Source organism: Cetorhinus maximus, chromosome 8 (assembly GCF_964194155.1).
Source record: "Cetorhinus maximus chromosome 8, sCetMax3.hap1.1, whole genome shotgun sequence".
Lineage (NCBI taxonomy): Eukaryota > Metazoa > Chordata > Chondrichthyes > Lamniformes > Cetorhinidae > Cetorhinus > Cetorhinus maximus.
In genome coordinates, this window is record NC_135886.1 from 96,248,384 (window position 1) to 96,261,418 (window position 13,035).

General features: G+C 44.8%; 1 protein-coding gene across 1 annotated transcript in view; it reads left to right on the forward strand.

The window, feature by feature from the left end:
* faah2a (fatty acid amide hydrolase 2a) overlaps positions 1-13,035 on the forward strand; it is a 51,062-nt gene that overhangs the window by 30,597 nt on the left and 7,430 nt on the right. Inside the window, exon 7 of the mRNA XM_078547268.1 lies at positions 3,034-3,151. Coding sequence (XP_078403394.1) covers positions 3,034-3,151 — 118 coding nt within the window. The remainder of the gene's footprint in view (positions 1-3,033; positions 3,152-13,035) is intronic.

Here is a 13,035-nt window from a genome sequence, read left to right on the forward strand (position 1 = left end):
GATGGGGGGCCAGCCTCACCTCAAATGACAGAATTCTGTGACGCCTACCCACAATATTCTGGCTGCAATGATGAGCACCATTGTGGTACAGTTATCACTAATGTGTTCAGTGAGTGTTAAGCCGGTCCATCACTGGTCTGAAGGTTGCACACTGCACAAGGAAGAGGCCCTGAACTGGGATACTTGCCTTTATCGCGCAAGTACCAAGGTTTCACATCTGAGTGACATGGACATGGCTCATCATAACAAGGAGCCATAAGGCAAGGAGACATTCTTGGGCATTTATTTACAATAGTGAACATTAAGTACAAGTGATTAACTCCAATGCCCAGGCTGTGCAACTACATCTTATTAACCTCCCCCCCCACAACCCAGCCTTTTTCCAGTGGCCAGTATTGGCCGAAGCCATCACCTCCCCCTACCAGAAGACCAACAAGCCCCCACCCACCATCCATCTTTCAGACCAGGAGACACCCACCTAGAGTTTCCCCCCTTTCCCTCCTGTGCCTCCCTGTCCTCTACCTCTCTCCCACCTCTCCTCTCCTGCATAAAAGGGGGAGGTTATTTTAACCTCTCCCCCCCTTTTTCCCCCCCAGGGAGGAGCTTTATTAAAAAAACAAAAACAAAACAACTAATCGATATAATCAAAAAAACATACATCTTATTAACCTTCCTAGCCCTGCCGCTACATCTTGGTGCTCCCCTATGTCCACAGCGGAGCTGGAGGCAGCCTGCTGACTGCTACACCTTGTCTATGATGACTTGGGCGGGTGGGCGTCCTCCGGAGGGCTGAGACCCGGCATGGTTTGGGTGTCCTGCTATGTGGCAGGACTCCTGGGTGCATGGCCCAGGGTGTGCACCTGCTGATCCTCCTCCCTATGGGTGCCCAAGGGCCCATGGCTGACTCCTTGAGGAGAAGGGGAAGCTGGAATGAGATTGAGCTGCCCCGCACCTCTCTCGTGTTGACACTGTTGGAGGCAACTATGGCATCAGTGATGGAGTTCAGCCCACACAGTAAGCAGGACCGATGTCCTGGACCAAGGTCTCCTTAGCGGCTGCCATCCTACCAGTGTTGACTTCAGTGTATTGGCATGCCGACGCTATCATCTCAAGACGGAAGATGGACGGACTCCATTGTGCCTTGCAATCTGAGGAATGCAGTGGCCCCCCTTCCTGATGTTCCCAAACTTGTCTTTTCAGCTTCAGCAACTGAGGTATGACCAAGTCCAGAGCCTGCTCACCTGACTTGGACTCGGCAGATTTCTGGTCTCCAGCAGTCCTCCGAATGCTGGAAACCGGGGTAGTCCCTGCTGTGGATCAGATAGTGCCATGTACTCACCAGATTGTGACCCCCAAGGCTACTCTAGAACCAGGTCCCACCAAGGTGTGTCTCTCTAAGCTGGTGGAGGGTGTGGGCCTTTAATTAGGGTGTCAGATTCTTCTTTTGAGGTGTCTTCGGGGCTTGAGTCAAGGATGTGGCTCATGGACCCAGATGTTCCTGCGAAAGCAAGGAAAGATAATTAGTGCATGGTGGGGGACTGCGGATCGGGGGCACTGACTCTCAGCATGGTTGCCTGATGGATGTTGCACTGCTGCATCCTCACTTGGTAGAGCACCGCTGACTTCCACTGTCAGCACAGGAACGGTCCAGATTGGCGGCAGTCAGCTGGGTGACTCTATTTTCAAAGTCTGTGAGTACCTTGATGTCAGGCTTTCCTCCACCAGTCTGCAGCCTCTCCCTTTTGTTGTGTGCAGCTTGTCCTGCGTGAAGACAGATGGAGAGTGTGTAAGCAGGACTCCTGCCAGGCCAGATGAGAAGGATGCCTGATATGTGTGGATGGTGAGTGATACCATGGACAGGATGAGGATATGATCCGCAGGGCAGATGAAGGTGTGTAAGTTAGAGTGAATGGTAATGAGAGAGATCCCTATGGATGTGTGATGGGTTTGTGAGTGAGAGAGTTGAGAGTGATGAGAAGAGTGACTTACCCTGGCCGAACAGAGGAGATAATTCATACTCTTTCGACACTGGGTGATTGTTCTTTTCTGCAGGGCGTTGGCACTGACCATTGCTGCACCTCCTCCCATGCTGGATTGGTGACCTTGCTTGCTGGTCTTCACCCAGAGCAGGGGTAGGTCTTCACAGTCGGCCTCCACTGCATCCGATAGGCGCCTGAGGGAAGCATCGCTAAATTTGCGGGCAGCATGTTTCCTCCCTTTGGCAGCCATGACTTTGCAGCAGCTTCCAATCTCTTAGAGAGAGCTAGCTCTGTGCAGCGGCACTCCTTAAATCTGCGCCCGAAAATGGCGCGAAAACCTGCCAGTGTGGCCGGCGGGTAAAGCATCTTTTTTTCATGCCCGCTGCTGCACTTTGTGCAAATCTGGGATAATTCTGCCCAATGAGTTGGAATAAATGGGACATTTTTGGGTTGGCAGGCTGTAACTGGTAAAGTATTACAAGGATTAGTACTTGGACCTCAGCTTTTGTACGATCTGCATTAATGACTTAGATAAGGGTATTGGGTGTTATGTATCGAAGTTCACTGGTGCTACAAAGTAAGAAAGTAAACAGAAGGGGTTCAAAGGAGCTGCAGAGGGATATAAATAGGCTGGGTGAGTGGGCAAGAGCATGGCAAATGGAATACAATGTGATGAAGTATCAAGTTATCCACGTTGGTAGGAAAAATGAAAAAACAATATTTTTTGAGAGACTGGGAAATGTGTACATTCAGAGGGACCTTGGTTTCCTTGTACATGAATTACAGAAAGTTAACATGCAGGTACAGCAAGCACTTAGGAAGGCAAATGGTTTTGTGCTAAGGGATTAGAATATAAGAGTAAGAAGTCTGACTACAAATGTACGGATCATTTGTGACTTGTACATAAAAGGTAGCCTAACTCAGGCAAGGCTAACTGAGGTTTCAAATAATTTGTTTATTAATAGCATTGCTATTAGCACTTAAGTTAGAAGGAACAGTAGCTTGTCAGGTCTCTGCTTTCGGAATAATATATTCCATTTTTATATTTAAAAAGGGTGAAGCTTGATGAAGAAGTTTTCATTAAAAAAGTGAAATTCTATTCCATGGAACATGACGGAGGATCTCCATTCCTGTCCAAAGTAGACAACGAATTAATTCATGCTCAGAGAAGGGTAGGTTAGAATACTTAATTCCAAAAGTTTTCTAACTACTGCTTGTACTTTCAACAGCTGTTATCTATGTATTCTTGTCCTTCTGTATAAAGAAAATTGCATTTATGTAGCAGCTTGTATCATGGAAACATCCCAAATAGTTTCACATTCATTTAATTGATTTGAAATGCAGGGAAGAATTTTTCATTCCAGAGACTAAGTGCAGTGGTGGGCAGGATTAGCAGCGAGTTTCCCATTGATTGGCAGGTCGGGTTCTCATGCCTGATCTTCCACTTGAAGCCTAATTAATTATGCATAGACGAGCTGCTCACTGAATCACGGTGTTGGGTAGGCACTGATTCGTTTGCCTGCTGTCACCTCATGGGGTTGAAGTCTCTGGCACCGTGCATAAGCACCACCACACACATTAATCTCTTCAGCCCAGCTGTGTGGTCAGAAGTTCCAGAGATGGGCCCAAGGAACAAGAAGAGTGCGTTAAGGTTTAGCCACAGCTTCCTAGAGGCTTTAATTAGAGGTGTCCACCAGCACCTGGAGGTTCTTTCTCCCAGGGATGGTTCCAGGAGGTCCACCAACCTCACCTCTCCAGCCTCCTCCAGTAACCTTGGATCCCATTGTCATTGTAGACATTCCTGCCCTACCCACTGAACCCATCAGTGTTGATGTTGCCATGCCCATTTGGACCTCACCCCTCCTTATCTTGAGGCTGTGTGCATGGTGATATACAGAGGTCACCCCCGCCCCCCCCCCCCCCCCCCCCCAACTTCCCCAAGAGAGTTTCAAGTAACCTCCCCCCACAGCTGCACTTGTTTTACAGGCTGCAGATGCTTCCCCTGACCATGACCAGTAGTAGTTTGCTTTGTCATTATAAGTACCCTTTTCCCACAGGTATTTGTATGTTTTCCATTGTTTTCCATCCAACTTGTTCTTCAATTGTGAGTGATTGTAACCTGACCAGGAGCACTTTTTGAACATTTGCTGTGTTTGGCTAAGGTAAGTATCGAATCTGTATTGCTCATATTAGCCACCTAGATGTCACTGGAGCACTGGTGTTCTATGTCAGGTACGTCTGCAGAAAAGGAATCTCAAACACTATTTCAACTAAAGAGTTGCCCATCAACTTGCATTGTCATTCAGTCTATTCCTGATAGAACCCAGCTAGCTGCAAAATCAACCAAAACTTCACTTTGGATACATTGTGGCCACAAGCATTAGATTCCAGTTTCCTTTTCTGCAGACAAAATAAGAAAACTGCCATTAATCAAAGTCTTCTTTCAAAAAAAAGTGCCCCTGTCTTATTTTAACAAAGGAAGCATCAGTTTTGAACAATACCAAATGGTGCCAACATGAAGTTTCATATTCCCTTTGTTGAAATAAGATGAGGAGCACCTTTCTTTTGAAAGAAGCCTTTGACTGATGGAAGTTTTCTTATTTTATAGCACTGAAACAGCCCATTAAATTCTCAGTAATCCTTAAGGATAGAGCCTTATTTCCAATTCCAATATGAACTGGTTGATTGTTGTTGCTGTGCACAGTTGTGATAATTCCTAATCGGAATAGTGAGTTGATGTAGCTATGTAATTTAAAGCTGAAAATAAGTCATTCGTATTTGAACAATTCATGTGACAAAGGCTGGAATGTCAGCCCAGAGTAGAAAAGGACAAAGATATTGGATAGAAATTCTATTTGGTGCTGCACCTTTTAACTGAAAGGAAATAATGCAGCTTATTTTGTGTAAAAAGGCATCACTCCTAGGAATGTAGTGCTAGCAAATGACCAGTTATGCCCACCTAAGGTTCAGCAATTTAGACAGACTTAGATTATTAACTGTAGATTATTTTCTTATTTAAGTGCAGGAACTTCACCCAAGTCATGTGGAATGTAATGTCCATTACTATTTGTTTACCTTAAAGGGATCAAGAGCTTGGCAGTAAATATCAATAAATTTAAATGAAAGGTTTAGTGGTAGGCATACTTGGAAGCAGGGATAACTTTATCTTTCCTAAAAGGACAACAGCTTAAATGTGATTTACAGGTAGGAAAGGCTAAGGAATAAATTTCACAGCCGTAATTGGCATTTGCACATTTTTCATTTCCACGGCTCTTCTGTTGAAGTTACAGTGTATGATTGGGAACACCTCTCTTCTACTATGTCAATTCACTCGGTATCCACCATGGGCCAACCTCAGGACCCATGCTGAGATGAGATAAAATAAAGTTCTGTGTCCATTGCAGACTTCACTATATAAAAAAAACGCTCATTCATAAAAACCCATTTCCTACATTTACATTCCTTCAACTACAAAAAGCCTTATAAAAACAAACATTTCATTCAAGGGCACAATCCTTTATAACAGCAACCATTTCAATTCATAGTCCAACTTCAAAGAGTCCATAACCACTTGTAGCTGTCAGTTGAACTGTGACATGGCAGGCACCCTACTGTGATAATAGATGTTTGTAAAATCAGTCATGCAGCACTAATGCAGTAATGGAAGCCCTCAGGCTTATGTCAACAGAGTGAAATGGCAAGCATTGACTTTTTAACACTCCAGACGTTTTTTTATCAGAGATTTAAAGGGCAGGACTTGTAAATGTTTTGACAGGTCCCCTTTGACAGTTTTGACAGTTGATTTGACAGGTCTGTTGACAGTTCCAATAACAGTATCACAGTATCTTTACAGTGCAGAAGGAGGCCATTTGGCCCATCGAGTCTGCGCTGGCTTTCTGGAAGAGCATTCTGCCTAGTCCCACTCCCCTGCTTTATCCCTGTAACCTTGCACATTCTCTCTTTTCAGGGAGCAATCCAATTCCCTTTTGAATACCTTGATCAAACCTGCCTCCACTACACTTTCAGGAAGTTTGTTCCAGACTCCAACCACCCTCTGGGTGAAAACATTTTTCCTCACATCACATTTACTCCTTTTGCCAATTATTTTGAATCTGTGCCCTCTAGTTCTTAGTGTTCTCTTGGGTGAGAACAGTTTCTCACTATTTACTCTGTCCATACTCCTCAGGATTTTGACCTCTATCAAGGCTCCTCTCAGCCTTCTTTTCTCCAGGGAATAGAGTCCCAACATCTCCAATCTATCATCATAGCTATAGTTCTTCATCCTGGGAATCATTCTTGTGAATCTCCTCTGTACTTTCTCCAGAACTGAGGTCCCTCTGTTCCTGCATCTCCTTTAGAGGCTCTCCCTTTATTTTATACTATCTCACCATATCTTTCCTGCCACAATAAATCACCTCTCACTTCTCTACATTGAACTTCATCTGCCACTTGTCTGCCCAATCCACCAACATGTCTATGTCCTTTTGAAGCTCAAGACTATCCCCATCACAGTTGAAAACATTTCCAATCTTTGTATCATCTTCAAATTTTGAAATCATGCCCTTCACGCCATGGTCTAGTCATTAATATATATCAGGAAGAGCAAGAGTCCCAACACTGACCCCTGGGGAACTCCACGACAAACCTTCCTCCAATCTTATCACTACTCTGTTTCTGGTCACTCAACCAATTTCTTATCCAAGTGCCTACTTTCCCTTTTATTCCATGACCTAGAATTTTGCTCACAAGTCTGTTGTATGGCACTGTGTCAAATGCCTTTTCATAATCCATATACATCACATCAACAGCATTTTCTTTATCAACCTCCTTTGTTACCTCCCTCAAAAACACTCCAGCAAGTTAGTTAAACATGATTTTCCCTTGATGAATCCATGCTGGCTTTCCTTAATTATCCTGCAGTTGTCTAAATGATTCTTGATTTTATCCTGTACTATCATTTCCAGAAGTTTCCCTACCACGGATGTCAAAATGACTGGCCTATAGTTGCCAGCTTTATCTTTGCACCCCTTTTTGAACAAGGGTGTAACAGTTGCAGCTCTCTAGCCCTCTGGTACCTCCCCTGTGTCTAAGGAAGACTGGAAGATTATCACTGGTGCCTCAGTAATTTCCATTGTCACTTCCCTCAGTACCCTTGGATGCATCTCATCTGGTCCTGGTACCTTATCTATTTTAAGTAAAGATAGCCTTTCCAACACCATCCCCCTCTCGATTGTAAGTTCTTCTGGTGTACCAGTCACTTCCCCTCACACCTTGGCCTGGGTAGCAAGTTCTTCCTTTGTAAGGACAGATGCAAAGTACTCTTTCAACACCTCTGCTATTTCTCCAGCCTCTACATGCAAGTCCACGTTTTTGTGCCTAACCAGCCCTCCTCTTTCTTTTACCAGCCTTTTATTATTTACATGTTTATAGAAACATAAAAAATAGGAGCAGGAGTAGGCCATTCGGCCCTTCGAGCCTGCTCCGCCATTCATTATGATCATGGTTGATCATCCAACTCAATAGCCTGCTCCTGCTTTCTCCCCATATCCTTTAATCCCTTTCGCCCCGAGAGCTATATCTAAGAAGACCTTGGGATTCCCTTTTATGTTCACTGTCAGCCTCATTCCATGCTCTCTCCTTGCTTTTCTTATGAGATTCTTCACTTCCACTCTGGTCCTTCTATATTCAGCCTGATTCTCTTGTATTTTCTACCTGACATCTGTCATACGCGCACTTCTTCCTTTTCATCTTTACCTCTATCTCGCTCATCATCCAGGGCACTCAGGATTTATTTGTCCTACCTTTCCCCTTCAAGGGAATATACCTTGGCATTGCCTTCAATACTACTTCTTTGAAGGTGGCCCATTGTTCAGCCACTGTCTTTTCTATCAACATTTGATTCCAACTCACTGGACTCGGTTGCATTCTCATCCCGTTGAAGTTGGCTTTCCCCCAGTTAATTATCTCTGCTCTGGATTGTTCTCTGTCCTTTTCCATGATTAGCCTAAACCTTATGGTACAATGGTCACTGTCCCCTAGAGGCACTCCCACTTGATCCAACTCATTCCTCAGAACCAGGTCCAAAGATGCATGTCCTTTCATTAGACTGGAAACAAACTGCTGCAGAAAATTATCTTGAACACATTCCAGGAACTCTTGCCGCTCTTGTCCTTTTGTACTATTCCTATCCCAGTCTATATTTGGATAATTGAAGTCCCATTCCTTACCTCTAGCTGGAGAAATTCTGTCCTTGACCCCTCTGGAACATCATCTCTCTCCAGTACTGTAATGTCATCTTTAACCAATATTGCCACTCCCCCCCCCACCACTCCTTTCCTGTCTCTACTAAACACCTTGTACCCAGGAATATTTAACACCCAGTCCTGCCCTTCTTTGAGCCAGGGCTCTGTGTAGCAATAATATCATAATTCAATTTGTCAGTGTGTGCCTGCCGTTCACCAATCTAATGAATACACGAAGTGTGATTAATATATATGCACATTAGCCCTGATGTAGGCTTTTTTACTTTCCCCCTTATTCTAACCCCATCTAATGACTTATTGTTGCCTACTCTACTTCTATCAAACTCTCCAAGTATTCTATCTACTCAATGTAACTCTCTGCTATATCGTCGTTATCAGTTGATACTTGACCACTTCCCACTGCCAGTTTTTCTCCTCTGCACTCCACCCCACTGCCAATCTAGTTTTAACACTCCCCTAGCAAACCTTCCTGCAAGGACAGTAGTCCCAGTCCTGTTGAAGTATAACCCGCCCTTCTTGTACAGGTCCCACTTGCCCCAGAACCAATCCCAATGCCTCAAAAATCTAAAGCCATCCCCCCTACTCCATTTCTCCAGCCATGTCGAACTGCTTAATCTTCCTATTCTTATATTCATTAGCACGTGGCACTGGGAGTAATCCTGAGATTACTGTTCTTGAGGTCCGGCTTTTTAATTCCCTTCCTAACTTCCTAAAATCTGCTTTCAGGACCTCATCCCTTTTCTTATCTATGTCATTGGTCTCATCGTGAACCACAACCTCTGGCTGTTCATCCTCCCACAAAAGAATGTCTTGCAACCACTCTGTGACATCCTTGACCCTGGCACCAGGGAGGCAATGTACCATCCTGGAGTCACATCTACGGCTGCAGAAATGCCAGTCTGCTCCTCAAACTATGGAATCCCCTACTACTATAGCACTTCCACTCTTCCTCCTCCCCTCCTGTGCAGCTGAACCACCTGTGATGCCACGGACTTGGCTGTTGCTACAGTCCTCTGAGAAAGCATCTCACTCACCATTATTCGAAATGGAAAAGTGTTGAGAGAGTGAGATAGCCTCAGGAAATTCCTGCACTACCTGCCTGTTTCTCTTAGATATTCTGGCGGTTACCCATTCCCTCGCTGCCAGTGCAGTTCTTAGCTGCGGTGTGACCACCTCTCTCAACGCGTTATCCACGTAATGAACTTAACAGTTAATGGATGTCCTGGGACCATATCCAAAGGGGGTACCTTACCTCTCCAAAGGGGTACGCTGGCTATCCAAAGAAATGCACAAAGTTCAGACCTGCTTGTTCCAAGTCAACGCTGCACACTTCAGGTTTCACATACAAAGATCCAACTTCAGTGGAGGCAGCTTATGATTTAAATGGCCAACTGCCTCTGAACTGCGCATGTGCGAAATGTGAATTGTCCCTGCGAAAATGGGAAGGTTCGTGTTCGCAGACGGGACTTATGCTCTCCATTGTGGCAAAAACCCGTGTCTCTGTCTGGGATTAGAAATAAACTGCTGGGAAAGGAAAATGGAAACAGGCCATTGGGAGAGGAAAGAAGCATTGAATTGGTTCTGGGAAAATTAAGTTTCCATATAAATGACAGTGTAAAGTAGAACTGTGGCATGGGATTTTTGATAGTGTTAAAAATCACATAGGGGATCAATTCTGTTGTTTAAGGTATGTTGCCGATTAAACAGTAGTTAGTCAATGTCCCTTTTAGATTGTTACAGTAAAAGTTTTAAAACTTGAAATCTTGTCATATGATCCTTTCAGTGACGCACTGGAAATTCTTTTTTTTTAAAGTTATTGGTTTCTATAGGGATTGTAACAGATAGTATGGAGGTGGAAATAAGCTGCCTTAGTGATGGCATGAATGAGGTCAGAAACTCGCTCTGGATCAAATGTAGCACTGAGGTTGTGAACCAACAATAGAAGAGTTGAGAGAGGAGGTTGTGAAGTAGAGCTTGGTAACATTGGCATACATGTGAAAACTGACGCTTTGCCTTCAGATGATGTCACTGAGGGGAAACATGTATATGAGAAATTGGACAGGCCAAGGATAGATCCTTGGGAGACACCTGAGATAACAGTAGGGGAGCAGGTAGAGAAGTCATTGCAACTGATTTCTCTGCGGAATTTTTTGCTCCCTCTCCCCCTCGTGCTTTCGCCCTCCTGTTTTGTGGCTGGCAAGGACACAAAATTTGGAGTGATTGCAAAAATGTTTCTTGCCATTGGAAAATCAGTTTCGAATTTTGTTCTCCTGACTTTGGCATGCTAAAGGCGGTTTGATTTTCCTGCTGATCTATGTCGGGAACCACATTTGCATTTATTTGCATCTCATGAATGTTTATTAAAAGGCCAGCACACCAGAATCATGTTTTCCCCCTCCAAATTAAATGTCTCACCAGCGGCTAATTAGAATGGTCTGTTTCACGAATGTACATGACTGGCATGCAACTGGCGAGCTACACTTGGTCAACAACTTCAAGGTATGTAGACGCTGCTCTTGCCTACCTTTTCAAGAGGGTCACAATTCGGGTGCATGCAGGGGAAGGGGGTTGTCCTGGAAAAGGAGAGTGTGTCTTAGAGGGGGTGGTCGATGGAGTCAACAGTGGGATCCTGGGGGGAAAATTGAGGGTACTGGTGGGAGGAAGGAACAGACACTATCAGGGGGGAAGTGGGATGTTGTCTATCCCACTCGTCCCCTCTTCCCCTTGGCCCCTCTTAGCCTTTCACCATCACACCCTCATCACTTCTAGTCCCCTCATGCCTTCTTACCCCTTGCACTCGCGCCACCCCTCACGCACCCTCCGGGACCCGAACATACTGCAGCTGGTGTTCACTGCTCCTCCGATCACACCTTGTTTCTTTGCCCCTTTTGCTGCTGATAGGCTCACTAGTGCAGCAAACGCGGGAGAGAAACAGTCTGTGATTGGAGGAGCAGCTCTGTGAAGAATCTGCCATTCCAGCATACGTGTTTACCGCTATTTTGAAAACCAGCTCTGTGGGTTGCAGAGAGAAGCTTCTCGGGCGAGATGCAGCCCAAGGGCCATATGTTGGACAAGCCTGATTTGGGCATTTATTTTCCAAGGAGTATGTGCCCTCGTTATTTTTCTATCAAAAAGTACTACCTCACACTTATCTATTTTGAAGTTGATTGTTTTTTCATTCATTCCTGGGATGTGGGGGTTGCAGGCAAGGCCCGCATTGGTTTCCCATTCATAATTGCCCTTGAGAAGATTGTGGTGACCCACCTTCTTGAACCGCTGCAGCCCATCTGTTCTGTAGCAGTTTGGTACAAGTGAGTGGCTCACTAGGTCTTATAATTTAACAGTTAATGTGAGCATTTAAGAGTAAACCACATTGCTGTGGATCTGGAATCAGGTGTAAGCCACACCAGATGGGTTTTTCCGACAATCAATGATAGTTTCATGGCCATCGTTATGGAGACTAGCTTTCAATTCTCGCTTTTTAAAATTAATGAATTGAATTTAAATTTCACCAGCTGCCATGGTGGGATTTGAACTCATGTCTCCAGAGTATTAGCCCAGGTCTCTCTGTATTACTAGCCCAGTGTTATTACCACTATGTAATTTGCCAATTGCATGCCTATTCTGAAAGTTTAATATTGTGTTACTATATTGTATTGTAGTCTTCCTCTAAATTAACTACGCCCCTCAATTTGGTGTTTTCTACAGATTTTGAAATTGCACTTCTGATGCCTGAGTCCACATTGTGTTTGTATATGGTGAAGAGCAGTGGTCCTAGCAATAATACTTGTACCCCTTCCTCGCCAATCTGAGTAACTATCTTTAAACACTACACTCTTTTCTGTTTTGTAGCCAGCTTCCTGTCTGTTGTTACTCACCTCCTGGCTCTGTATGTTTTGACTTTAGTCATGAATCAACTATGCAGTAGATTATCAAAAGCTTTTTTGGAATCCAAATATGTCTCCTGTATTAACCTTTCTGTTGCTTCCTCAAAGAATTTAATAAGCTTAGTCAAACATGACTTTGCTTTTTGGAATCTGTTTTCTTTCATTCAAGGGATGTGAGCTTCGCTGGCTAGGCCAGCTTTTATTGCCCATCCCTAATTGCCTTTGAGAAGGTGGTGGAGTCCCTGTGGTGTAGGTACACCCACAGTGCTGTTAGGGAGGCCAGGATTTTGAGTAACAGTGAAGGAACAGCGATATATTTCCAATTCAGGATGGTGAGTGGCTTGGAGGGGAACTTCCAGGTGGTGGTGTTCCCATGTATCTGCTGCCCTTGTCCTTCTAGATGGTAGTGGTTGTGGTTTTGGAAGGTGCTGCCTCAGGAGCCTTGGTGAGTTCCTGCAGTCCATCTTGTAGGTGGTACACACTGCTGCCACTGTCCGTCGGTGGTGGAGCGAGTGAATATTTGTGGATGGGGTGCCAATCAAGCTGGTTGCTGTGTCCTGGATGGTGTCAAGCTTCTTGAGTGTTGTTGGAGCTGCTCTCATTCCAGGCAAAGGAAGCGTGTTCCATCACACTCCTGACTTGTGCCTTGTAGATGGTGAACAGGATTTGTGGAGTTGGGAGGTGAGTTACTCGTCTCATGATTCCTAGCCTCTGTCCTGCTCTTGTAGCCCCAGTATTTATTTGGCTAGTCCAGTTCAGTTTCTGGTCATTGGTAACCCCCAGGATGTCGATAGTGGGGGACTTAGCAATGGTAATGCCATTGAGTGTCAAGGGACAATGGTTACGTTCTCTCTTGTTGGAGATGTTCATTGTCTGGCACTTGCATGGCCCAAATGTTATTTGCCA